General features: G+C 52.1%; 1 protein-coding gene across 1 annotated transcript; it reads left to right on the top strand.

The window, feature by feature from the left end:
• The first annotated feature begins 316 nt into the window (after nt 1-316).
• Nucleotides 317-26,186, top strand: CATSPERG (cation channel sperm associated auxiliary subunit gamma). The gene is made up of 29 exons (XM_044911377.1): nt 317-788; nt 1,435-1,739; nt 1,827-1,880; nt 7,385-7,529; nt 7,883-8,009; nt 8,191-8,263; nt 8,732-8,887; nt 12,362-12,533; nt 13,717-13,854; nt 14,848-14,907; nt 15,111-15,230; nt 15,804-15,854; nt 15,961-16,090; nt 16,591-16,702; nt 17,674-17,832; nt 17,922-18,034; nt 18,880-19,093; nt 19,436-19,498; nt 19,599-19,794; nt 19,935-20,056; nt 20,181-20,261; nt 20,353-20,409; nt 23,229-23,385; nt 23,591-23,654; nt 23,796-23,891; nt 24,168-24,257; nt 25,293-25,385; nt 25,477-25,576; nt 25,660-26,186. Exons 1-29 carry the CDS (start codon nt 317-319, stop codon nt 25,939-25,941), a joined length of 4,002 nt encoding a protein of 1,333 aa, XP_044767312.1. The 3' UTR covers nt 25,942-26,186.
• Nucleotides 26,187-26,620: the final 434 nt, after the last annotated feature.

The raw sequence follows: 26,620 nt of genomic DNA, 5'->3' as shown, positions 1-26,620 counted from the left end.
CCGCAGCGGCCAAGCGACGGTTGGCCGGTTTCAACTAAGTGACTGGTACCGCGGGGCGGGGGAGAAGAGGGAGGTGCCTGGGGCCACCCCAGGGAGGGATGCGGGGGGCGGGGGGCGGAGAGAAGGGGAGGGAGGAGGGGGAGGCGAGAAGGGGAGAGGCAGGAGAGAGGGAGGGTAGTGGAGGGACCGAGCAAAGGAGGGGAGGGGCGGAGAAAGGGCGGGGCGACGAGCAAGTAGAGGCTAAGAGAAGAAGCGAGGAGATGAGTAGGGGCGGGGCTATAAGAGGCGGGACGTGGAGCCGGTAGCTGTCCGGGGTATGGAAAAAGCTCGTGGAAAGGGAGAGTGGGACCAAAAGGTGTCGCGGTTCGGGGGAAAGATGAGGACCGAGAAGGCGCTGACCGACAAGATAGCGCCCGCGTGGAACGAGAAAAAGGGGCAGGGAGAGGAGAAGGCGCGGAGCGAAGGGAAGGCCAGTGGTGGGGAGAGATTCCGAGGCAGAGAGAGGGTATCTAAGGAGAATGGGCGTGGTTCTACGAGGGGGCGGGGTGAGGGGCAGGCTCAAGAAGAACCGCTCTCCAAAGACCGGGGGAAAAGGCGGATCGATAAGGGGCGGGTCGAAGAACAAGGACAGCTACAGGAACGGGGGCGGGGCAAGGAAGGGAAGCCGACCCAGGAGCAAGCTCCAGGCGAGAAACAGGGGCGGGGACAGGGAAAGGGGCGGGGCGTGGAGAAAGTCCGGGCCCAGGAACCGGAGAAGGGAGACGCTAGATACAGGACCCGGTACCAGGGTAGGGCCCGGGTCAGGAGAAAGGGGAGATGCCAAGAGAAGTGGGGGGACGGGGCAAGAGGTGGGGGCGGAGCCAGGTGCAGGTGCAAGTGCAAGTGCAAGTGCACGACCAGAGAGAGTAGCAGGACTGGGGAAAATAGATGCGGCACAGCCAAAGCCAGAAACAGAAGCGGAGACCCGGTGAAGAGTAGGGGCGGGAGGCAGAGCAGAGGCGGAGCAAAGAACAAGTATGGGGCAAGGTTAAGGGGTGAGGCGAGGAGGCGGGTTGAAGCTAGGAGCAGGGGCGTGTCCAGGAGCAAGAATAGAGGAGGGGCCTGGAGTAAAAATAGAGGTGGGATCCAGAATAGGAGCAGGTGCAGCGTCTGGGTCAAGGGCGAAATCTGGAGCAGAAGCGGAACCAGGAGCAAGAGCAGGGGCGGGGCCAGAAGCAAGAGCGGGGGCGGGGCCAGGAGCAAGTGCAGAGGCGGGGCCAGGAGCAAGTGCGGGGGCGGGGCCAGCAAGTGCAGGGGCGAGGCCAGGAGCAAGAGTAAGAGTAAGGGTGGGGCCAGAAGTCTGAGTAGAGGTGGGGCCAGGAGCAGGGGCTGGGCGAAGCGCAGGAACTCGGTAGGATCTCGGAAGGTGGCCTTCAGGAGCAGTCTGGCTGGCAGGTGTTGACCCCCTCTCCAGGTTCGAGTCGCGTTGCACGCTGCCCCCCGCGATGTACCCTGCTGGCCCTGCGTGGCCGAAACTCCGAATCCTGCGGGCGCTGTGGGCACTACTGGCGGTGCTATTGGCGTCGTGGAGGCTGTGGGCGATCCAGGATGTCCAAGAGTGCACCTGGCAGGTTGTCCTGAACAAGTTCGAGACGGTAGGCAAGAATGGCATGAGCGACCGCTTCTTCGATCAAGAGCCCCTGGAGACAGTGGACAGTGTGTTCAGCCCGCTGGTGGATGTACCCACCGACCAGGGCGAGGTGAGGGGACTGGGGTCAGGTGAATGGGAGAGGTCACAGATCTGCACCCCACTGGGCTCTGGACATTTGCTCAACCTTTTCTTGCAGAAATACCTGAGCTTCCCATACTACCTGAAGATCAACTACTCCTGCAATGGAGAGGTGAGTGAGTGCAGCGGGGTGAGCTCATTCTGTGTGGCCCTCAGCTTCCCCAATCTCTAACATTTTAATAGTGGTGGCACCACCAGACCTTGGGGACCCTAAGGATTCAAGAGGATTCCCAGTATCCCACCAGGCACATAGTAGGTGCTCAAGTAAGCTTTTTTTTGCCATTAAAAAGATTGAGATGGGGTGCCTGGGTGGCGCAGTAGGTTGAGTGTCTGACTCTTGGTTTTGGCTTGGTACGTGAGCCCCGCCTCTGCTCCACTCTCAGGGCAGAGTGGGATTGGGGCTCTCTTTCCCTCTCCCTCTCTTCCTCCCCTTCCCCCCTCTCTCTTTCTCTCTAAAAAGATAAATCTTTTTATTTTTATTTTATTTTTTTTTATTAAAGATTTTATTTATTTATTTGAGAGAGAGAATGAGATAGAGAGAACATGAGAAGGGGAGGGTCAGAGGGAGAAGCAGACTCTCCGCTGAGCAGGGAGCCCGATATGGGACTCGATCCCGGGACTCCAGGATCATGACCTGAGCCGAAGGCAGTCGCTTAACCAACTGAGCCACCCAGGTGCCCCCAAAAGATAAATCTTTTTAAAAGATTGAGATGTAACTCACATATCATAAAATTCTCCATTTAAAGTGTACAGTTTAATAGTTTTTAGTATATTAACAAAGTTGTGCAACCATTACCACTAATTACAGACCACATTCATCACCCTATAAAGAAACCCAGGACCCCCATCCTTCAGCCTCTGGAGACTACAGATCTACTTTCTGTTCCTATGGATTTACTTATTCTGGACATTTCATATAAATGGAGTTGTACAAGAGGTAACGCCTTTTGTGCCTGCCTTCTTTCGCTCAACACATTTTCAAGGCTCGCCTAAGATGTAGCATGTATGAGTGTTTCCCATTTATTTATTTATTATTATTTTTTTTAAGATTTTATTTATTTGACAGAGAGATAGCGAGACCAGGAACACAAGCAGGGGGAGTGGGAGAGGGAGAAGCAGGCCTTCTGCAGAGCAGGGAGCCCGATGTGGGGCTCGATCCCAGGACCCTGGGATCATGACCAGAGCCAAAGGCAGATGCTTAATGACTGAGTCACCCAGGCGCCCTGAGTGTTTCCCTTTTAATGACTGAATAATATTTAATTGTAAGGATGTGCTACATTTCGTTTATCCATTCATTAATTAATGGACATTTGGGTTATTTCCATTTTGTGGGGGTGGCTATTATGAACAATGCTGTTATAAACGTGTGTACAAGTTTTTCTGTGGACATATGTTTTCAGTTCTCTTAGGTAAATGCCTACAAATGGAATTGCTGGGTCTTAATGTTAACTCTTTTTCACTTCTGAGGAACTGCCTAATTGCTCTCCAAAGCAGTTGGATCATTTTCCATTCCCATCAGCGATGTATGAGGGATGGTACCAGTTTCTCTGTATCTTCACCAACACTTGTTCATCTTTTGGTTATAGCCAAAAGATGTGGGTGTAAGGTGGTATCTCATTGTGGTTTTGAGTTACATTTCCCTCCTGACTCCTGATGTTGAACATATGCTCACTCTTTTTTTTTTTTTTAAGATTTTATTTATTTATTTGAGAGAGTGAGAATGAGAGAGAGAGAGAGAGAGCACATGAGGGGGGGGGGTGGTCAGAGAGAGAAGCAGACTCCCCGCTGAGCAGGGAGCCTGCTGCGGGACCCGATCCCGGGACTCCAGGATCATGAGCTGAGCCAAAGGCAGTCGCTTAACCAACTGAGCCACCCAGGTGCCCCGAACATATGCTCACCCTTAACTTATCTATCTTCTTTGGAGAAATATCTATCCAAATCCTTTGCCAAATTGGGTTGTCTTTTTATTGTTGCGTTGTAAAATTTCCTTATATATTCTGGATACTAGTTGCTTATCAGATGTATGATTTGTGAATATTTTGTCACATTCTATGGGTTGTCTTTTCCTTTTCTTGATGGTGTCCTTTAAAGCACAAAGGTTTTATGTTTATTGAAGTGTAATTCACAGACCATGAAATAGCACCAATGTTTTTAACTTTGATGAAGTCCAATTTATCAGTTTTTTTCTTTTGTTGCTTGTGCTTTTGGTGTTGTCTAAGAAGGCTGTGCCTAGGTCATGAAGATTGACTTCCATGTTTTCTTCTAAGAGTTTTTTAGTTTTATTTTATTTTATTTTTTTTAAGATTTTATTTATTTATTTGAGACAGAGAGAATGAGAGAGACAGAGAGCACACGAGAGGGGGGAGGGTCAGAGGGAGAAGCAGGCTCCCTGCCAAGCAGGGAGCCCGATGCGGGACTCGATCCCGGGACTCCAGGATCATGACCTGAGCCGAAGGCAGTCGCTTAACCAACTGAGCCACCCAGGCGCCCGAGTTTTTTAGTTTTAGCTCTTATGTTTAGGTCTTTGATCCATTTTGAGTTATTTTTGTGTGTACGGTGTGAGGTAGGGGTCCAGCTTTGCATGTGAATATCCTGTTATCCCATTACCATGTGTATAAATGAATTGTCTTGGCACTCTTGTCAGAAATCAATTGACCAGGCCTCCTGGGTGGCTCCGTCGGTTAAGCATCTGCCTTTGGCTCAGGTCATGATCTTCAGGTCCTGGGATCGAGCCACATCAGGCTTCCTGCTCAGCAGGGAGTCTGCTTCTCTCTCTTTCCCTCTGCCCCTCCTCGCTGCTCATTCTCTCTCTCTCAAATAAATAAATAAATAAAATCTTAACAACAACAACAACAGCAACAGAAGTCAATTGACCATAACTGTAAAGGTTTATTTCTGGGTATAATTCCATTCCATTGCTCTGTATGTTTGCCCATATGCCAGTATCACATAGTCTTGATTCCTGTGGGTTTGTAGTAAGTTTTCAGATCAGGAAGTTTGAGTCCTCCAACTTTGTTGTTCTTTTCCAAGATTGTTTTGGCTCAAATAAGCTTTTTTTTTTTTTTTAAGATTTTATTTATTTATTTGACAGAGAGAGACACAGCAAGAGAGGGAACACAAGCAGGGGGAGTGGGAGAGGGAGAAGCAGGCTTCCCTGCAGAGCAGGGAGCCCGATGCGGGACTCGATCCCAGGACCCTGGGATCATGACCTGAGTCGAAGGCAGATGCTTAACAACTGAGCCACCCAGGAGCCCTCAAGTAAGCTTTTGAGGACAGTAGAATGTTGTAGTCTAGAACTGAAGTTCTGGAGGCAGCAGACCTGGGTTTGAATCTGCCATTGACTAACATTTCCTTGGAGGAAGTGTGGCATGATAGTAGATAGTTTGGGCTCTGAAGCTAGGCTGCCTGGGTTCAAATCCCAGCTCTGCTACATAATAACTGTGTGATCTCTGGAAAATTACTTAACATCTCTGTATCAAAGTTTCCTCATCCTTGTCAAGGATTCAATAGTGATCATACCCGCTTCACAAAATTATTAAATATGTGTGAAGCACTTAGCAAGTGTCTGGTTCATAGAAAGAGCTCGAGTGAATGCTAACAACAAGTTTGTAGAGTATGACCCTGAACAGAGAGTTTTACCCCATGAACCTTCTCTCCTTATCTGTAAAAGTGTGATAATAATACCTTTATCTGGCCATTCAACACCTACAATGAGTCAGATTCCCCCCCCCCCTTTTTTTTTTACAACATGGGGGATATAATGATTAACAGCATGGCTTTGGCTCAGGTCATGATCTTCTGATCCTGGGATGGAGCCCCACATCAGGCTTCCTGCTCAGCAGGGCAGGTTTTTCTTATGGATTCAGGCCACCAGGGAAGCAATCAGCAAGTAAATACATAAAATAATTTCTGAAGAGTAATCAGTGCAAAGAAGAAAATAAAATATTTTATATATTAGAAAAGAAGGTGTTACGGGATGGTTGGGGAAGGTCTCTGAAGAGGCTTGAGCAGAGACCTGAGTGATGAAAAGGGATGACTGAGGAGACTGGGGGAAAGCACCCCAGGTCACAGGAGAAGCTAGCACAAAGAGCGCAATGGTCCTGAAGTAGGACAGAGGCTGCTGTGTGTGAGGAGCCATGAGTGAGGGCACAGTGGGAGGAGACAGGGCAGGGAGGTGACCCCAGGCAGATCGAGGACTCGGCCCCCGCTCTGAGTGAGATGGAACCATGAGAAGGTTCTGAGCAAAGGCGCGCCTAATCTGACTCAGGTGTTCCCAGGCTCCTTCCTGCTGGGGGAGGGGCGGGGGGGCAGGGAGACAGTGAGGAGGCTGTCTGGTGGTCTAGGCAGGAGTTGAGGGTGGACAGGACCAGGGCCACATTTGCCCCAACGGGAGAGCCCCGCCTCACTGGCACCTGCAGCTGTGTGGTTGAAAAACCCAAGGGGCTCCTGGGTGGCTCAGTCTGTTAAGCATCTGACTCTTGATCTCAGCTCGGGTCTTGATCTCAGGGTTGTGAGTTCAAGCCCCCTCTTGGGCTCCATGCTGGGCGTGGGGCCTACTTAAAAAAAAAAAGAAAGACCCAGAAGTAGGGCTGGGACAGGTGCTGTTGGCAGGGTTGAAAGGGCCCTGGCTGAGCCGATGAAGGCCTGTGCAAAGGTGGTTGGGCCCATAATTTTTTTTTAAGATTTTATTAATTTGAGACATACACACACACACAGGTGCGCGCCAGCGTGGGGAGGGGCAGAGGGAGAGGGAGATTCCCCGCTGAGCAGGGAGCCTGATGTGGCGCTCCATCTCAGGACCCTGACTACAGGATCATGACCTGAGCTGAAGGCAGATGCTCAACCGACTGAGTCACCCAGGCTCCCCTGGTTGAACCCATTAAATCTCTCTCCCTGGTCTCACAGTCTACCCCCCACCCAAGAGGGCTGCTTGAGTGCAGCCTTCTCTTGGAGATGCCTCTAAGCCTTTGCTTATGCTGTTCCATACACCTGGTACACCCTTTTCCTTCTCTCCTTTCTTCTCTACTGTAAGCCCTGCCTCTCTTTCTCCACCCAGCCAGGACTCTGGAATTTCTGGGAGGCTGTCCCTGGCTATCTCCTCTTGCTCCTTACTTGTTCCTCTCTGTGTAACTGCCCTATCCCACCCTCACCCACAGGCTCCAGCTCCAAAATCTGGCTATCCTCTGACTGGGGATGGGGGGGAAGGGTGGCAGAGAGTCAAATTTCTGCAGGGAGGGTAGAAGCCTCAAGAGTGGGACTGGGAACCCCTGAAGTGAGGGAAGAGGCTACTAGTAGCTCTGGGTGCCAGGTTCATTCCCACTTGCCCGTGTTTGCTTATCCCATGCTGCTATTCCCTGTGCATTCCCTCCATCCAAATTCTGTCTGAAGACAGTGGCTCTAGCCTTACCTTCTCCTGTGACTCCCTTCACAGCGCCTAGCCCCTCTGCCTATCTCTGAGCCTGACCTGCCCCCACCCAACCCCAAACCTAGACCATGTTCTCTGACCTTCCCGTGGTGGAGAGTCTGTTCTCCCACCTAGTCTAAGAAGATGGGCTCAAGGCAGGGGTACCCAGAGCCTCTCTTAAGTACACACCTGTGGGGACATCTTGCCCTCAGTCCTCCGAGGCCCAGGTCCGCAAGGGCCACCTGACGGGGCTGAAGCCCGTGGTGCTGGTGACCTTCCAGTCCCCAGTCAACTTCCATCAGTGGAAGATAGAGCAGCTGCAGATCCAGATGGAGGCAGCCCCCTTCCGCAGCAAAGGTGGGCCTGGGGGCCACCTGGAGGGGCCATAGCCTGGCAAGGTTTGTGGGGAGCTTGCTGGGGGCCTTAGCAGAGTCCATGACCTTGAGGGGGAGGCTGACATCCTCAGAGGAGCCCATGGCCTGGCGGGGTTTTGGGAGTTTTGGGGGTGCCGCAGTGGGGTCTGTGACCTAAAAGAGGGCACAAGGAGGCCTCAGCAGGGTCCATGGCCTAGATAGGGCCACACAAAGGCCGCAGTGGGGTCCATGGCCTAGAGGGGGCCTGGGGAGGTGCAGGGAGATCCCAGGGGACTGTGGCCTGGAGGGCACCCTTGGGAGGCCCCAGAAACCTCAGTGCCCACTGTCTACCAGCAGAGCAGTGCACTGCAGAAGAGGTGTGTGTCATGAGCTGGTACACGCCCATGCCCATCAAGAACGGCAGCGTGGTCATGCGTGTGGATGTCAGCAGCAATGGCCTGGGGCCCTTCATTCCCAATAAAAGGTGCCCTTTCCCAAGCCCGGGGCAGGGGGTAGACTCTGGGAGGGACTTCCTAATCTCCAGATCCCCCAAGAAGCCAGGAGGAGACCAAAGGGAGGGAAGAGGGTAGGGAGGTGATTGTGAGCTATGGCAGGAGCCCCTGACACTGGAACCCTCGCCTGTGCTTGTCCACACCTCCTGCCAGATTTCAGGTGAACATCAATGGCTTCTTGCAGAGACAGCAAGACAACACACTCCATTTCACTGTGGGGAATGAGGTGAGGGGCCTAGACAGTAGAGAAACATGGTAGAAAACGTGGGTTAAAGATAGTGGGCTGGGGCCCCAATGACTTCCCAGACAAGTGGCAGACCCCACTTCCAGAGTGCTCTCCTTGCACCAGGTCCCAGGCGAAGCGCTCCACTAAATATGCAACCATGTTCAGTCCTCACAATGACCCTGTAAGGGAAGACACTCACACAAACCCATTTTCAGGAGGAAAACACTGAGGCCCCCAAGGGATGGACCCATTTGCCCCCAGTCTCTCAGCATGCAGCTATGGAACGAGACTTGAAACGATGTTAGCCTGACTCCTGCACCCATAGTCTTTGTCAAGGTGCATGAATGCGTTCAGCAGGCACTTAACTGAGCACACAGTGTGGCCATGAGGTGGCGCCATGGGGGGGGCATGGGGAGTGTTGAGCAGCCCTCCCTCCAGCCCCACATGCCCCCTCCCCACCCCCGCCAGATCTTCAATCTGATACCCCGGTACTTCATGAATGTCCCATCGAGGGCGCTGTGGCACACTGTGGACCAGGCACCTGTGCTCATCTTGGGTGGCATTCCTGATGAGAAATCTGTCCTGCTGACGGACACCAGCTTCACCGACTTCTTTCTTGTGGAGGTGAGTGGTGTAGGGCAGGTGGCGGGTGGGCTGGGGTTTCTTGAAGGGTGCTGGGCCTCAGCCTCTAAAATAAGGTGGGGTCGGGGCGCCTGGGTGGCTCAGTCATTAAGCGTCTGCCTTCGGCTCAGGTCATGATCCCAGAGTCCTGGGATGGAGCCCCGCATCGGGCTCCCTGCTCGGCGGGAAGCCTGCTTCTCCCTTTCCCACTCCCCCTGCTTGTGTTCCCTCTCTCGCTGTGTCTCTACCTCTCTCTGTCAAATAAATAAATAAAATCTTTAAAAAAATTAAAAAATAGGGTGCCTGGGTGGCTCAGTCGTTAAGCGTCTGCCTTCGGCCCAGGTCATGATCCCAGGGTCCTGGGATCGAGCCCCGCATTGGGCTCCCTGCTCCGCAGGAAGCCTGCTTCTCCCTCTCCCGCTCCCCCCGCTTGTGTTCCCTCTCTCGCTGTGTCTCTCTCTGTCAAATAAATAAAATCTTTAAAAAAAAAAAATAAAATAAGGTGGGGTCTGGGGCTGTGGAAAGAGTCCCTAAAGACAGCAGCCCCCACTAGAGGCAGCCAGCAGGAAGGGAAGACGTAAGACTGCAGCCACTCCTGGCTATGTGACCCTGGGCCAAGTCATTTCACCTACCCGGGCCTCAGATTCTCCATCTGTCCCATCTGGAAAATGCAAATAATCTTTATATTCACCTCATAGAATCATCGTGAGTTTGGTATAAGTTAACATCAGCCAGACACAGAATGAGTACTCGACAAAAAAAACCACAATGCTGTTGTGATACCCAGCAAAAGTAGCTAGAACCCTTTCATATCATCTAACAGGGCCAGAGTCAGTATTCCCCAATTATCTAAAAATGTCTTAAATCTTTTTTTTTATTTGGGGGCGCCTGGGTGGCTCAGTCGGTTAAGCATCTGCCATCAGCTCAGGTCATGCGCTCAGGGTCCTGGGATTGAGCCCCGCATCCAGCTCCTTGCTCAGCGGGGAGCCTACTTCTCCCTCTTCTCTGCTTGTTCTCTCTCTCTTGCTCACTCTCTCTCTTTCAAATACATAAATGAAATCTTTTAAAATTTTTAAAAATTAAAAGAAATTTTTTATTTGAATATAGTTGACACAATGTTACATTAGTATCGAATGTACAACATAGTAATTCAGCAAGTTTATACATTGTATAGCTACCGTCTATACATTGTGTAGCTACCATCTGTACCGTCTACTGCAAGTGTAGCTACCATCTGTCCCCGTACAACACTATTACAGTACCACTGACTATGTTCCCTGTGCTGTACCTTTTATTCCTGTGACTCATTCATTCCCTAACTGGAAGCCTGTATCTCCCACTCCCCTTTGCCCATTTTGCCCATCCTCCTACCCCTCCCCTCTGGCAACCATCAGTTTGTTCTCTGTATTTATGGGTCTGATTCTGCTTTCTGTTTGTTTATTTATTCATTTGTTGTTGTTTTTTTTAGATTCCACATATAAGTGAAATCATATGGTATTTGTCTTCTTCTGTCTGACTTATTTCACTTAAAATAACACCCTGTAGGTCCATCCATATTGTCACAAATGGCAAGATCTCATTTTTTTATGGCTGAGTAATATTCCATTGTGTATGTATACCACATCTTCCTTATCCATTCATCAGTCGATGGACACTTGGGTTGCTTCTATATCTTGGCTACTGTGAATAATGCTCAGTAAACATAAGGGTGCATATATCTTTTCAAATTAGTGTTTTCCTATTCTTTGGGGAAATACCCAGTAGTGAAATTATACTGGATCATATGGTAATTCTACTTTTATTTTTTTGAGGAACCTCCATACTGTTTTCCACACTGGCTGCACCAGTGTGCATTACCACCAACAATGCATGAGGGGTCCTCTTTTTTTTTTAAAGACTTTATTTTTAAGTAATCTGTACACCCAACATGGGGCTCGAACTCACAACCCCAGTATCAAGATTTGCTTGCTCTACTGACTGAGTGAGCCGGGCACCCCAGAAGGTTCTTTTTTCTCCACATCCTCCCCAACACTTGTTGTTTCTTGTTTTGTTGATTTTAGCCATTCTGACAATTGTGAGGTGATATCTTCCTGTGGTTTTGTTTGTATTTTCCTGATGATGAGTGATGTTGAGCATCTTCTCATGTGTCTGTTGGCCATTGTCTTCTAAAAATGTCTTTTAGAGTTGGTTTGAATCAGGATCAACACATTGTGTTTGGTTAAGTCTCTTAATACTCTTCTCACCTGTAAGTCTGCTCCCCACTCCATCTCCTTCCCCTCATCTACCACCTTTTCTCAGGCAATTGGAGAAACCAGGCCTTTTGTCCTATAGAATTTAGCTGCTTGCTTCTTCATGGAATTGGTTAATTTGTTCCTCTGACGCTATGTAGTAGTCTGCTCAGGCTGCCATAACAAAATACCACAGACTGTGTGTCTGAAACAAAAATTTATAGTCTCACAGTTCTGAGGCTAGAAGTCCAAGATCAAAGTGTCAGGAGGGTGGTTTCTGGGGAGGCCTCTCCTCAGCTTGCAAGTGCCGTCTCAGTGTGTGCCTTTTCTGTGCTCACCTGTGGAGAGAGAGAGATCTCTGGTGTCTCTTCCTCTTCTCATAAGGACACCAGTCCAATAGGATTAGGGACCCATCTTTATGACCTCAGTGGACCTTAATTTTCTCCTTAATGGCAGGGTTAGGGATTCAACATATAAACTGGGGGTGGGGACACAATTTGGTGCATAACACCCCATAGAGTTATTGCCTGTAAACTGGTACTGAGCTCTAGAAGCTTGATTAAATTTAGATTCTTTTATTTATTTATTTTTAAAGATTTTATTTATTTGAGAGAGAGAGAATGAGAGAGAGAGAGCACATGTGAGGGGGGAGGGTCAGAGGGAGAAGCAGACTCCCTGCTGAGCTGGGAGCCCGATGCGGGACTCGATCCCGAGACTCCAGGATCATGACCTGAGCTGAAGGCAGTCGCTTAACCAACTGAGCCACCCAGGCGTCCTAAATTTAGATTCTTTTAGTCAAGAACACTCCACTGATGGTGCTTCCCCACGGTTAGTCTATGATATCGCCAGCGTTAGTGATTGGTCAGTGAGTTCAGAGCGTGTCAGCCTGACAGCCAGTTGTGTCCAAGGTAAAATAGGGTGGTTGGGCCAAACATGAGACCTTTGGGATCTGACTGTGGCCTGGGGAACAGAGATTGATGTGTGCTGTTGAGTATGCTGTGCACTGCCAAACTCTAGGGAGCACACAAAGTCCCAACTGCCTCTGGCTTGGGTCACCTGCCTCCCTGACCCATGTTGGGGAAGTGTGGCCACAAGGTACTACTTCATGGTGAGCAGGGAAGGTGCCCTGGGGGCAGCTGCCTGTGTCCATCCCAAGCAGTTGTCAGAGCAGGTGCCGCCCTTCCCAAGGCAGGATCTGGGGGCTGAAGCCAAGGTGAACCTGCTCACCACTGACTCTGCTCTCCTGCAGTTGAACATTGACAGTTGCTGGGTAGGCTCCTTCTACTGCCCTCAGGCCAGTTTTACTGCCACCATCTATGATGCCATTGCCACCGAGAGCACTCTCTTCATTCGGCAGAACCAGCTTGTCTACTATTTTACGGGCACCTATCTCACCCTCCACGAGAGCAACCGCGGCAGTGGTGAGGGGTCCCTGGCATCACAGGGAAGGGGTCCTACCTGTGGGAGCCCCAGGGAGGGCACCCCAGTGAACCCATCCACTGGAAGCGCCCGGGATTGGAATTTCCATGGGTGGGGAGGGGGGTGTTAGAGGGACTTTCTGAGGTCCTTGATCATCACCACCCACCCCAAATGGCCTTCTCCTACCCTCTATATGCTGGGATAAGGCTTTCCTCCGGACCTATGAACCAGCAGAGGGGAGAGGGAGGCGTGAGAGGGAAAGGAGAGAGAGAGAGAGAGAGAGAGAGAGGCAGACATGTGCACACGTGCGCGCGCACGCGCACACACACACACACACAGTGTCAGAAAGACAGAGGAAGACAGGCAAAGAGACATGCATAGAAAAGGAGCAGTTTGGGGGGTGGGAGAGAGGTATGGAGAGTCAGAGAGAAAGGCAGACACAGAGAAAGTGGGATGAGCAGTTGGAGAGGAAAAGCCACAAAGGTGACTGATCACAGAGGAAAAAGAGACTTTTGATTTAACCTTATCTTTTAAATGATACCCAAACCTTCCTGGTCCTCAGCTCCCCCCCCCCCATATAAATGAGAAATGTCATTTTATAATGTCACGGAAACTTGTATTATAACCTGTATTTCATTAAGGCTTATTCCCAACAGCTTCATTTTCGTCCCTTTCTTACTTAGAACATTTGACAGTAGGAGGAACCAAATTAAAATGGACTTAAGTCAAAGAAAGGGTTTAGATAGATGAAAAACCCAGGAGCACTTGGTTTCAGGTACAGTTGGATCTAGCTGCTCACTGAAGCTTAGGCCTCTCCTCGTGCCAGCCGTGGTGATTCCCCCCTCCATCTAGCATCTATGGACTTTTATCCTCTCAGGGGCCCCAGGGAAGAACATCTCTTCATTAGTAGTGGCAAGCTGGGACTGTCCCTGATTGGTCTAGCTTGGTCACATGCCCAGTTGAACGCTTTACTCTGACCAGGGGCATACAAGGGTGGGGTTAGCCCAATCTGTACCTCTCAGACAAAGTATGAGCAAGGGGAGATTTTCCCAAAGGCAGCTGGGCCCTATGCCAATGGCCCCTCAGACACCACACTGAATAGCCATTAAGACCATGGAAATATGGATGAGGGTCAGGTCCCAGGTCTATAGATCTGGGTCTGAGGTTCCATGCTGGCCCCCACAGGGAGCTGGGTTCGTGTCCTGGCCAATGAGTGCATCAAGAGGCTGTGCCCTGTGCATTTCCATAGCAATGGCTCAGAGTACATCATGGCCCTCACCACTGGCAAGCGGGAAGGCTATGTCCATTTTGGGACCATCACAGGTAAGGATGGAGGTCTCTATCAGTCCAAGAGACCCCTCTATACCCTCGTGCCTCCAAGAATTCCAACCTCTGGCCCTCATCCTTCACCAGATGCCTTCAGGAGGGGTCCCAGGCTGGAGGTTGACCCTGTGAATAGGGATGGGTTTTGCATTTGTAGTAGGACTTGAGTGTGTTATATATCTTTCATGATCTGTTTGGTTTCAAAGGGCAGAAGCCTAATTCAAAAATCATTTAGGCATATTTGTGGACTTGATAAATGAGAAAACCAGAGTCCACCTTCAGGCATGGCCAGATCCAGGGGCCCACCGGTTATATCATTAGGACTCTGTCTATATCTTGGCAAGGTCGTATAGCATAGTAATTATAGTAGAGAGAGAGATCGCATGAACACACCCAACCCAAGTTACCTGTGGCTTTGGACAGGTGATTTAACCTCTCTTTTTGGGCTCGTTTTCCTCATTTGCAAAATGGGGTTAATGATAATACTAGTACCTGACTCTTGGGTTGATATAAAGATTAAGTAAATTGGCATGTGTAAAGGTCTTAGGACAGTGCTAACGACACAGTGGATGCTCTAAAAGGGTTTTTATATGAACCCTGAGATTTGGCTTCATTTTCAGGTAGATACTCCTCTCTTGGGGGTTGAAGATGGTCCAGGAAGTTGGGGCTCACATCTCCAACCAGTTTGAGTTACCCCAAAAGAATGAAAGCAGCCTCTTCCATTAGCTCTAGCATGAACCCAGGGTGTACTCTGATTGGCCCATTCTGGGTCAGTGTCCAGACCTGAACCAATTACTGTGATCAGAGACAGACCCACAGTGGAAGGCCAGGTGTGAGTGACTGTCAGGTTGGGGGTGAGACTCACCCCCAGAAGTCCCACAACTAAGGGGGCGGGAGGCACGGGCACCACACCCTCGTCGATTGGAGACCTGGTGTGGTGGGATGCCAGACAGACCGGCAAGGGCCTGAGCATGGACCTGCCTTACTCCGCAGATGGTCATGTGTCCTTCAAGTTGCTGCCCAAGCAGCGGTCTGTGTGCGAAGGGATACAAGGTACCTAGCTCCCAAAGGGGTCTGAGGCAGGCAGGTGGGGGGATCAAGAGTGTGGGAGAGCAGGGAAGGGTGGGAGAGGTCATGGGAAAGAACAGTGGTGTCTTGGGAGGGGTGGAGAGTCGCAGGGATAGGCGTGACAGTTACAAGAGACCATGGAGAGGGGTGAGTCCAGGGCTGCTCTGGACCTACCCCTTCCTGTCCAGTTGCCAACTGCTCCATAACCTGGGCCGTATTCATTGCTGGTGACTACATATTAATGATGCTGGTGGAGATCCAAGACCCCACCACTGGGAAGTATTTCCAGGTGGTCAGCTACGACTTGGGTAATTGGGATGCTGTGGGGGGCTGCGTGGGAAGGGGCAGGAGCCCAGATTGTGAACTTCGTGCCTGTCTGTAGGATCTGTGCTCAACAGACAGGGGGAGGGAAATGTTGTTCACATCACTCCTGGGTAAGATGTAGTGGTAGAGAATGGGCTTGATGGGATGGAGAAACAGAAGAAAAAATATGATTGGAACAGAGTGGGGCATGGGGAGGGAGGGAGATTGGAGAGGTGGGCAGAAGCCAAATCTGGAAGGGCCTTGTGGCTCACAATAGGAGATTTTATTTTATTTTATTTTATTTTATTTTATTTATTTTATTTATTTTACCTGAACAGAGAATAGGACTGCTATGTACAGTTGTATAGGCTGTGCACTGTACTCTCCAGCCAAGAAGTCAGAGGAGGCAAGTCCTGTGCCCTAACATATTCACATAAAGAAACCCTAAGGGCTAACAGGCCCAAATGAGAAGCCATTCAAGGGTTTTTTGGAGGGCTTGGGAGCTGGTGACTTGCCCAGTTTCAGGTTTTGAAAGCTCAGAGCCTCAGAAGATTTTGCTGTGTTCTCCCCGGCTGTAGTCAGTGATAACCTGGTCATCGTCTACACCATCCCGGAATTCATCCCTGATGGTAGGAAGGGAAGGCAGAGGGGGTCTCAAAGGTGGATGAGGGCCAGGAGAGGTCCAGATGACCCTTCCCCTCACTGCTGTGTCCACTCTGCCTGTGTCCAAGCCAGCTCGAGGCCTGGAGTTTCTGATGATTCTAGGGACAGAGTCTTACACCAACTTCCCAATGGTACCCAAGGGCATGTTCCACAACCCGTATAACAACCTGCTGTTCATCTGGGGCAATTTCCTCCTGCAGAGGTATGGGGCTGGGCCTATTCTGCCTCTCCCGGTCCCATCAGGGTGGGGGCTCTTTCTGAAGTCATCAGGTTTTCAGAGCATGCGCAAGTCCAGAAGTTCTCAGGCTTGTGATGGGGAAAACACGAGCTGCGGTGGTCAGGGCTGGGATGGGGAAGCTGACATTTTAAAGCTCTGGGAGGCCTTTCTTAAATGAAACCCTATGTAAGGACCCAACCTATGTGAAGGGCATTGTCAGGGGGAAAGGTTAGGACACTTTGCACCCCTCAGGAACTTTGGGGCCCCTGAGTCAGCTCCTTGGGCTGTTGGCAAAGCGCTAGGTTGGCCAAATGCCCCTGTTGACAGGTGGGCAGGTCACCCAGGCTTCCAGGTATATTCTCACAAGGCTAGCAGAGAGTGGAGTGAATGGGTCTTGGGTCCTGTTAGGCCTGGAGTTGAGGGAAGCTGATAACCTGCAGGAGCCTCACCTGAGTGTCCCTGGCTCCAATCTCTGCCCTTTGCAGCTACAACAATGAAAACTTCATCTACCTGGCGGATTTCCCCAAGGAGCAGTCCATTAAGTACCTGGTCAACTCGTTCCACGGGGACATGGCTATTGTCACAGAGACTGAGGAGGTGGGCTACCCTGCTCCTCTCTCCAAACCCCAGGGATCTCCCTTCTTCCCCTGTCACAGGTAAAGGGGTTCAGGGGAGGAGATGCCCTCAGGGATTCCAGAGAAGGGCAGCAGAAGCTCCATTTATAGCTGAGAACCCTGCAACTCAAAGAGAAAGTCAATTTTTTCCCCCAGTCTTTCAGCAGAGTGAAAGACTCAGAGTCATGATCTGATTTCCGGAGGGGACCCTCTTTCATTCCATCATGTGGTTCACTTCATAAACATTGAGCACTTACTGTATACCTGACCCAGCGCTGGGGGTACAGTGGTGATTGAGTCAGCCCTGGACCTTGTCCTCACAGGGTCCCAGTCCAACAACAGTTCAGAGTAGTCGGGGCTGCAGGGAGGAAGACAGTACCTATGGAAGTTCAGAAATGGGGTGCCGCTGAATTTCCAGTTCAGTCTGGGGGTGTGTATGTGTGTTTGAGTCAGGGAGGGCTTCATAGAAGAGGCCACATGGAGGAGGGGCATCCTCAAGGCTGCAGGGGATCCTCCAGGTTGAGTCTCAGAAGGGACTGAGGTCTAGAGTCAAATGTGTGGTGGGGTGGGCATCCGTGCAGAGATGGGAAACTGAGGCTAGGGGGATGGTGAGCCCCTGGAGGGTGCAAAGAGTGAGGAGAAGATAGGGTTCACCCCTAGGAACCCTGGAGGGGTGTAACTATTAGGAATGCTTCAGTTTCAAGTAATAGCCACTCAAGCCAACTGGAACACTGAAGACATTTATCGTAGCAAGTGGGGCCTGGAAGCAGAGGGGTTCAGGCTCTGGGGAGTAGAGATGGCGTCACAGAGAGAAGGTTTGTGAGCTCACCTGGCCCCAGCTAGAAGTGAGCTCTCAAGCCTCACCCTCAAGGAACGGGGGCCATCACGCTGCGCAGAGGGAGAGGTGGGGTCAGAGGTCCCCATGGCCCTCACACACCTCTGTTGCACCCCCAGATCTGGTACCTCCTGGAGGGCAGCTACCGGATGTACAAGCTGTTCCCATCCAAAGCCTGGGAGGTGTACGTCAGCCTACAGGTGATGCACCAGTCCTCTTTCTACACCCCCAGTGAGACCATGGTCACCCTCTTCTACGAAGACCGCAAACTGTACCAGGTGCCAGGCGGGGGGTCACGGGGAGCCATGGGGGAGCCGCAGGGTGGCTGGCTGACAGCAGCTTGCCCGGCCCCACCTCCCCACGGCAGCTGGTGTACCTCATGAACAACAAGCAGGGCCAGCTTGTCAAGAGGCTTGTGCCCGTGGAGCAGCTCCTGATGTACCAGCAGCTCGGCAATCACTACCTCTTGCAGCGGCAGGGGTAGGAAGACCCCGGACCTCAGCAGCAGTCAGGGAGCCCTCCGTGCTGCCCACACAAAGCCCCTATTCCAGGAGGGAGAGGAAGTCATCCCCAGTGGCAATCCTCAGGGCTGGGATGGGCCAGCTTAGCGCCCATGGAAGCTCAAAGGAGGGGCCTGACCGAGGCTGGGGGAGGCGGGTGCCATCAGGGAGAACTTCAAAGAGGAAGAGGTGCGAGAGCCACTGTGAGCTGAAGGGGGAGGGAGAATTAGCCAGGTGATAACATGGAGAAGGGGTTCCAGGCAGGGGAAGCCACATGTGCAAAGACCTTGAGGAGGAAAGGAGATTGGGTGTTCAAGACTGAGAGAAGTGTACAGCGCAGACAGAGTGCAGTGCTGGGGGCAGGGTGGACAAGGTGAGCCTGGTGATCATAGGGAGGAACTTGGACTTCATCTTGAGGGTCCTGGGGAGCCATGGTGGGACTAAGAGGAGGGACTGCATGGCCAGATGTTACTGCGTTCAATAATGATCCTTCTGGTCACCTGCCGAAGAGCCTGGGAGGAGCTGGGGGGGGGGGGGAAAGGGGGGGGGGAGGAAGGCGTAAAAAGTTGGGGGGGGGGGGCGGGTGTCTAGGATGAGGTCCAGAACTCTGGTCTGAGGGACCCAGGGACGTCCAGGGGAATTTGTCCAGGGACACCAGGGGCTGAGGCTGAGGAGGAAGGTCACGGCTGGATTAGATTTGGAGAATCAGCAGAGCAGAGGGGGGAGGAAGGCCTGACGGGTGGTGGGGGGAGGTTCGCGGTGCGCCAGGCGCGGAAGAGTCAGCCGCCGCCCACCCCCCCCCCCCTCCCCCCCGTCGCGGCCCAGGAACCACCTGACGCTCTCCTTCACCAACTTCTGCCCCTTCACCGTGATGCGCCTGCGGGACCTGCCCAACCCGCAGATCTACACGCGCCAGGAGCGCTACCAGGCGCACCCGCCGCGCGTGCTGGAGCCCTCGGGCTTCCACGACGAGAACTCGCTCGCGGTCTACCAGGGCCTCGTCTACTACCTGCTTTGTCTGCACTCCAAGTACCACAAGGTGGGCTCCTGGTGGGGGCCCGGTCTGATCTGAGACCGGACTGAGGAGAAAGCAAGGCCCGCGAGGCTGGAACGGAACGGAGCTGCCTGGGAGAATCCGAGGCTAAGGGGGTCCGGGGGAGCCGGCAAGCAGAGCTTTGGGAGGGTGGCTGTTGAGCTGGAAGTAGGGCTGGGGGGTGGGGGGCTAAGCTCAGAGAGGTGCAGACATCTGCTCAGAGTAACCCAAGGAGCTACCAGGGTCTGGTAGCTTTGGCTTTGGGTTAGGGGCTGAGCATGCCACCTGCCTGGGGTCGCCTCCGCACCGCCCCCCCCCGCCCCAGCTCACGGTGCCGGCCGTCCCCAGCCATACGCGGACCCGGTGCACGACTCCACCTGGCGCTGGTGGAAGAACAAGAAACTGGACCAGGTGCGGGGAGAGGGTTGGGGGTCGGGGGAGCGGCGGCGTCAGGACACCCCTCCCGGCCCCCGCCCCGGGTCTAGACTCTGCCCCGCATCCCATCCCCCAGGATTACTACTTCTATCTGGCTAGCAACTTGCAGAGCGCGAGTAACGTGTACATTGACATGGCCAGCTACGAGAAGATCTACGACCTCAAGGCCAAGCACGAGCTGCCCGAGCGCATCTTTCTGGACAAGGGCACCAGCTATGCCTTCTCCGTCTTCCTGACCGTCCGCGGGCACTCGTTCGAGTTCCAGCCGGAGCGCGGTCTGTGGGCGAGACTGGAGTGGAGTCCCCGGGGCGGGGCGAGGGCTGCGGCCTGGGCCTTGCCAGCCTAGGGGGCGGGGTCTGGGGGCGGGGCACCGTCCCACGCGCGCGGCCCTAACCCCTCCCTGTGCACGTAGTGCTCACCACCGTAGAGCTGCGCAGCAAAGTGGATCTGGGCGTGGTGCTGGCCGACCCCAGCTGCATTGAGGCGGTGGTGAAGCAGAAGGTCCTCGTTAATCGCAACTCGGTGCTTTTCTGGGTGAGATAAAGCGGGGAGGGGGTGTCGAGGTGGGGGCGGAGCTCCCGGGGCAGGGCACTTTTAGAACTGTCCACGGGTCCTCAGGCAGGCCTGTTGACGCCTTCATTTCTGCCCCCAACCCCAGGTTACGCTCAATGATAAAAGGTCTTGCTTTGATCAGGGCCTTAGTGGACATCACCTCATGAAGACCTCCATGTTGGTCAAGGTTCGGTCCAAGACTGGAGGGGAGGGGACCTGGGAGGAGGGGAAAGACTGAGCCCACGGGACCCACCATCATCACCTGCTTCTACCCACAGGTGGTGGGCGCGGTCGGGCACTGCTTCCAGAACACACACGAGGGGCCCCGCATGCAAGTATTGGACCTTGGGGTATCGGGCCCTGTGCCGGGAGGGAGGGAGGGGATTGGGTTGAGTCTTGACAGGGCTGATTCTGAGTGCTCCCCCTGGGAATCCCACTAGTGCATTCATAATTTCTTCCTTTTGGTTCATTCACCCACGCACCCACCCACCCACTCCTTTCATCCATTCATATTTGCCGAAAGGGCTGCCTTTATGGTTGTGTACGTTGCACCTAGGCTTGTATGTATAATATTTTTCTGCACGGAAGAGTAAGGCATCTGCAACACAGGCCTTTTTGTTCCCAGTTGGCACAAAGGAAGTCATGTGGGCTAGCCGGGCCCTTCTTTCACATGTTGCTCTTCATTTGCCCGCTCACACGTGCTTTGTTCACTCCAGTGGGTCCTTAGTTCTTCACTTGCTTACCCATGCAATATCCCTTTTGTACAGAGGCAGACACTGAGGCTCAGAGAGGTGCAGACATCTGCTCAGAGTAACCCAAGGAGCTAATAAGTGGTAAAGGAGGGACTTGACCGAGGTGCCTTGTTCTCACCCACTTCCTTGCCCACTCACCAGCAGACAGGCCCTGCTATCCTTCCTCCTGGCTTGGTATAACCCAGGAAAATAAAAATAAAAAAAAGGAGGGGGTTGTAATAGCCCCCAACTCATTGTGGGGAGAAGGAGATCAGGGAGGGGTGGCTGCCTCAGCATCCAATAAGTATTTCCTGCTAGCCTTGGTGATATGCATTATTTTCCTTTTAATGATAACCCCAGAAGGTCAAAGTTAATACCTCATTTTTGACCCAAAGGATCCATTCTAGGAGTCTAATCTGCAACACCCTGTTACAGCAAAATGTTGGAAACAACCTAAATGTCTGTTAATAGGCGAGTGGTTAAATAAATTATGGTACATCCATGCAATGGAAAACTATGCAGTTGTAAAAAAAAAAAAAAAAGGGAAAAAAGATCTCCACATACTGATGTGGAATAGTCTCCAAAGTGTATTTTATTTTGTTTTTAAGATTTATTTATTTATTTAAGAGAGAGAAAGGGAGCATGAGCAGGGGGAAGGGGCAGAGAGAGAAACTCAAGCAGACTCTGCACTGAGCGTGGAGCCTGATGCAGGGCTCAGTCCCATGACCCTGAAATCAGACCTGAGCTGAAACCGGGAGTCGGATGCCAAACTGACTGCACCACTCAGACACCTCCAAAGGGTATTTTATTCTTTTTTTTTTTTTAAAGATTTTATTTATTTATTTGACAGAGAGAGACACAGCGAGAGAGGGAACACAAGCAGGGGGAGTGGGAGAGGGAGAAGCAGGCTCCCCGCAGAGCAGGGAGCCCGATGTGGGACTCGATCCCAGGACCCTGGGATCATGACCTGAGCTGAAGGCAGTCGCTTAACCAGCTGAGCCACCCAGGCGCCCGGGTATTTTATTCTTAAGAGGAAAAAACTGGGTGCAGAACAGTATGTATAAAACATTAGCATGAAGGAGGCGAATTGAGAACATATATTCATGTTGGTTTTTATTTGCATGAAGAAACTGGGAAGATAAGTGCAAAAGTCCTTAGAGTGAATTGCTGCTCTGGGATGGAGGAGAGGCAGGAACAGGAATGGGAATGGGGATGGATGTGAAACTTGTCACAGTGTGTGGGTGGGTGGGTGTGCGTGTGTGCGCAGAGGAAAGTGGAGAGAGATGAGATGAAGTAAGGGGGCAGATCATGTGAGGCCTAGTGGGCCATGGTGCCCCAGGAGCCGAGGAGGGACTCAGGCGTTCACAGCCTGCATGCAGGGGATAGACTGGGGGGAGGGGCAGGAGTAGGGAGACCAGGGAGGAAACAAGGTTGGGCAAGACAAGGTGGGGCGGGGGCGGGGGGGGCAGCAAAAGAGTTGAGGAGGTCGGGGAGGGGATGGCTCTGTTTTGAAGTCTAGAGACAACGGGATGTCTAAATGGACTGGCTGTGGTATGAGAGAGAGAGGTTTCCAGGACAAGGCTTTTAGCCTGAACATGGAGCGATGAGGTGCCATTAGCCAAGATGAGTTGTGGATAGACGGAATCTGAGCTGCCCATTGGACCTCCTAGTGCGTGAGAGGCTGATAGCTGTAAAATCTTGGGCCCAGCCCTAGCATGGGGAGTGCTTGCTTAATCTATGGCCACCAACCCCTCTCCCCAGTCACCGTGAAGCTCATGCCACAGTGTTTGCCTGTCCATGTCCCTTTGACAATTGGATGAAACCTACCCCCGAAATGGGCCAAAGGCTGTTCATTTTGAAGATGATGTCATGGGAATTCCCTAACCTCTGACCCCTATCCTGAGCTTCCCTTCCCTCCTATATCCCAGGCTCCTCCCCAATCTATTATTATTTGAGAATTCAGGCCCAACCTGAGCCCCATGCAGTCCACCTACAAGTTGGCTCCCCCATAGGTGTAGGTGATGGTGTTGTTGTGTGTCTTTTTCCGGAGGCAGCTGGAGCCAACCTCTCAGTTCCAATTCCAGCTCTACCCACTTCAGGTGGGGCTTTGGATAATTAACAAATGGCTTGACCTCTCTGTGCCTCATTTTGCCGTCTCTGTCATGGGGATGTGAATAGTCTTTACCATACAAGGCTTGTTTTTTTGAGGATTCAATTTGAGCTTGAAGCACTTAGAACATCACCCCGTGCCTTGCACACAGTAAGAACGACATAAATAGTTTGCACTTTTTAGAGTATTGTTTTAATGGTAATAATGGTCATATGGCAGGGGTGAGGGTGAGCCTGGCAGGAAGGGGCGAGGTGTGTGGGAGGAGGGGTGTCTGCCGCGCCCCCCAGTGCAAGGCTTTTCTCCTCCCACTTAGGGCAACTTGATGGTGCCAGTGCTCATCGGCTGCCCCCCAGGCAAGCGGCTGGCCTTCGACATCACCTACACACTGGAGTACAACCGCCTGCAGAACAAACACTACTTCGACTGCGTGCACATTGACCCCGAGATGCCCTGCTTCCTCTTCCGTGATAGTGCGTGTCCAGTCCCCTCGCCCCATTCCTTCACAGCCCTCTGTCCCCACCACTGGGCCCGCCTTCCCTCCCTGCCCGTTCACTTCCTCACTCACCCTCTGCTCTTCCCCTTGGTCTTCTCATCTCTCCTTCCTCCCCTTCTCCACCCTCCACTTCTCGGGCCAAGCTAATTTTTTCTCCTCCTGGCCTCCCTCCCACCCCACAGTCTTCTACCCTTTCTTCTTGATCCAAGACTTGGTGACGGGAGATTCAGGCAGTTTTCAGGGCAGGTAAAGATGTGGCCAAGCCAGTGACTGACGGGAGTTTGGAGGGTGGGAATGGATAGGGGGGGAGCGTGCGGAGTGGGTGGTAGAGGTGATGCAGGACTCTGGACCCTGAAGTCAGTGCACATGCTCCTCTGCACCCGGCAGCTACGTGCTCAAGGTGGTAGGCGGTGGGCCCACAATGGACACCATCAAGGAATACAGCGAGGAGGAGATTTACCGCTTCAACAGCCCCTTGGACAAGTAATGCCTGCAGGACCCTGCCCACAATCCACCCTCTTTCCTCTGCAGGCCTCTCCTGCTTCCCAGCCACAGACCTCACCCTCGCTGCAAGCACCACTCACCTGGTATCTCAAGGCTCCTAGGATGGCACAAATGCTTGCCCGCCCATGCTGCCAGGCCCCGCCCTCCTAAGTCTCCCCCTGCCCCTTCCTTCCACTGCTCATACTGCTGGCCTCTCTCTGCACCTGCAGCGGTGGTCCCCCCCCCCCCCCACTGAGGTTACCTGGTCCTGCACAGGACTAACAGCCTCATCTGGACCACCAAGAACACAACGACCACCAAGGACTCGGCCTTCAACATCATGACCCATCAGAGTCTGGGCATCGAGTGAGTGCATGGCCTGACTGCTGGTCCCCTTATCTCCCGCCTATCCACAGTCTGTCTGGGCTGTTGTCCCTTCTGCCTCTGGGAGACCTCTTGATCTTCAAGCCAGACTGACTGCCTTCGTGTTCCTCAAATGGGGCTGACTCCTTGTCCGCAGTGCTGGTCCCTCTTATTCTTTCTTCAGGCCTTAGTTCAGATGCCCCTTCATCCAGGGGACTTTTCTGACTGTTCTAAATGGGACCTGGGTTCCCACGTCCTCCTGTGCTTTGCCTCTTCTCACCCTCACCTCTCTGCTTGTGCCTCCCCCATCCCAACCTGCCCCTCTGGGCTGTCACTGTCTCTTGTGGGGTCTGTCCCCCTTATAGGTCCAGGTCCTGATAGACTAAACATAGTATTTATTGACTGAGACAGTGAAGGAATTCATTCATTCATTCATGGTAGGCATTTATTGACATTTGAATGGAGGTCCTGATGAATGAATAAAACAATGGAGGAACAAATTAATATATAGGGGCTCAATAAATATTTTTGATTCAGTGACAGGAGGAAAATGATACCATGAGCAAATGAAGGAAGTGAATGAATGAATGGAGCAACCAACTTGTACCTAGTCAGTAGTCAACCTATATTTATTGAATAAATGAATAAAGGAAAGCATAAATGAATGGAGATATGACTTTGTACCTAGTAGGACCTCAAGGTATATTTGTGGGCTGAAGGAATGAAGGCAGCAAGGAATAAATGAGGAGTTGGCACATGATAGATATACCCTCCATAATCTAGACGATTGCATTGTAATGGAGGAATTGACAGATGGAGATGTTAAGGCTGGAGGACGTGATTGAGTAAACAGCCTGTCACAGGGTAGGCGTGGAGTCAGGCTTATTGGATGAATGAATGAAGGAGCGAATCAGGGAAGAAGGGACGAGGTTACATCTAGTTGGCTCTCACCCAGAGTTTGTGGGCTGGAGGGAGAGATCAGAGGTTGGCACATGCTAGGCATGATTTGTAGCACGTTGCCTGAACTTGGGTCCCCAGGTGGCTGTGTCTGGAGAACTCCCCATGCCATGACACCATTCCCCATACCATCTTCGCCCCCGAATTCTTCTTCAAGGTGTTGGTGAGCAACAGGTGAGCCAGGCATGTGGCCCAGGTAGAGTTGGGGGCTTCCTATGGGGTGCCCCACTCCTCCCCCAATGCTGAACCCTATCCCTCCCCCCAGAGGTGTGGACAAGAGCACATACTGTGACCACCAGCTCATCTTCCTGTTGCATATCCATGGGCTCCCACTCAGTGCCAAGCGGGCCCTCTTAATCCTCATGGTGAGTGGCTGCCCAGGAGCTGCCCTGTTAGGAGAATGGGGCTCTCAGGCTGCCTACCCATGTCTGTTGTGTGGTGTCTGCAGGTGTCATCCAGTGTGTTTATCGGCCTGGTGATCCTCTACATCATCTTCTGCCTCCTATTGCCTGTTATGGTGAAGGCCTGCAACATCCTCCGCTGGAAGATCAACAACATCATCACATCAGAGTCATACTACACCTACACGTCCTCTTCTAGAGTCTTTAGCGGGACATCTGGGACCAAATCCAAGGGCACCTCCAGCGTCAGCTCCAGTGTCAGTTCCAAAGTGGCAGAGGGGAACCAGGAGGCCCCTGAGGAAACCTCGAAGAAGCAGTCTATTACCTGAGCCTCTTGCCTGCCCCAACCCCCACCAGTGTGCCCCCCTCACTTCCTGGGCCATCTTGGAAAAGCAATTATCACTCGTCCCAGGCTTTTTTTGTTTTGTTTTGCTTCAATTTTCACTGCTCCTTCAGACCTAAATCCTCATTTCAGGACCAGCTGTGGGCCCTTGTAAGGGCTCACATTCAGTTAGTTTGTACCACACAGCCATACAGGTCATTAAAATCAAAATCCTTCTGTGCTAACTGGTAAATAGCAGCTTCTCTGTGTGCCTAACAACTCCGCCCCTCCCCGGGCTGCCCCCAACCTCCCCTCAGTTCAGCAAGGTCTTCCACGACCCAGGCCCATCTCTGTGGCCTGCAGTACGTTCTGATTGTTCAGTGCCCAGGTTTAGTACCAATCATTAAATATTTTGAATTTCAGTACCTATCTAGTGTCTAGCTTAAGGACAGGACTTTGGAGAGGTTAGGATTTTTGTTTTAGTTGCAAGTAACAAAAATTTCACTTAAATGGCCTACATAGAAATGGTAATTTTATGGGCTTTAATTGGGGTTCAGGTACAGTTTGATCCAGAAGTCTTCAATGTCTATAGGGGTCTGGCTCCATTTCTCTGTAGCTTTTCCTGACCTGCCCTCCTCTGCATGTGGTCTCTAACCTCAGGCCAGCCCCCTTCAAGGTCTGAGGTC

This window comes from Neomonachus schauinslandi, chromosome 16 (genome assembly GCF_002201575.2).
Source record: "Neomonachus schauinslandi chromosome 16, ASM220157v2, whole genome shotgun sequence".
Classification (NCBI taxonomy): Eukaryota; Metazoa; Chordata; class Mammalia; order Carnivora; family Phocidae; genus Neomonachus; species Neomonachus schauinslandi.
The sequence above is the reverse complement of the archived record's forward strand: the minus strand, read 5'-3'. Positions and strand labels throughout refer to the sequence as shown.

Bases quoted from the DNA above. Each gene is read 5' to 3' on its own strand.
- CATSPERG (XM_044911377.1), top strand. From the start codon at position 317: ATGGAAAAAGCTCGTGGAAAGGGAGAGTGGGACCAAAAGGTGTCGCGG. The intron at 19,499-19,598 runs GTGCGGGGAGAG...CCCATCCCCCAG, and splicing joins AGAACAAGAAACTGGACCAG to GATTACTACTTCTATCTGGC. The intron at 23,655-23,795 runs GTAAAGATGTGG...TGCACCCGGCAG, and splicing joins TCAGGCAGTTTTCAGGGCAG to CTACGTGCTCAAGGTGGTAG.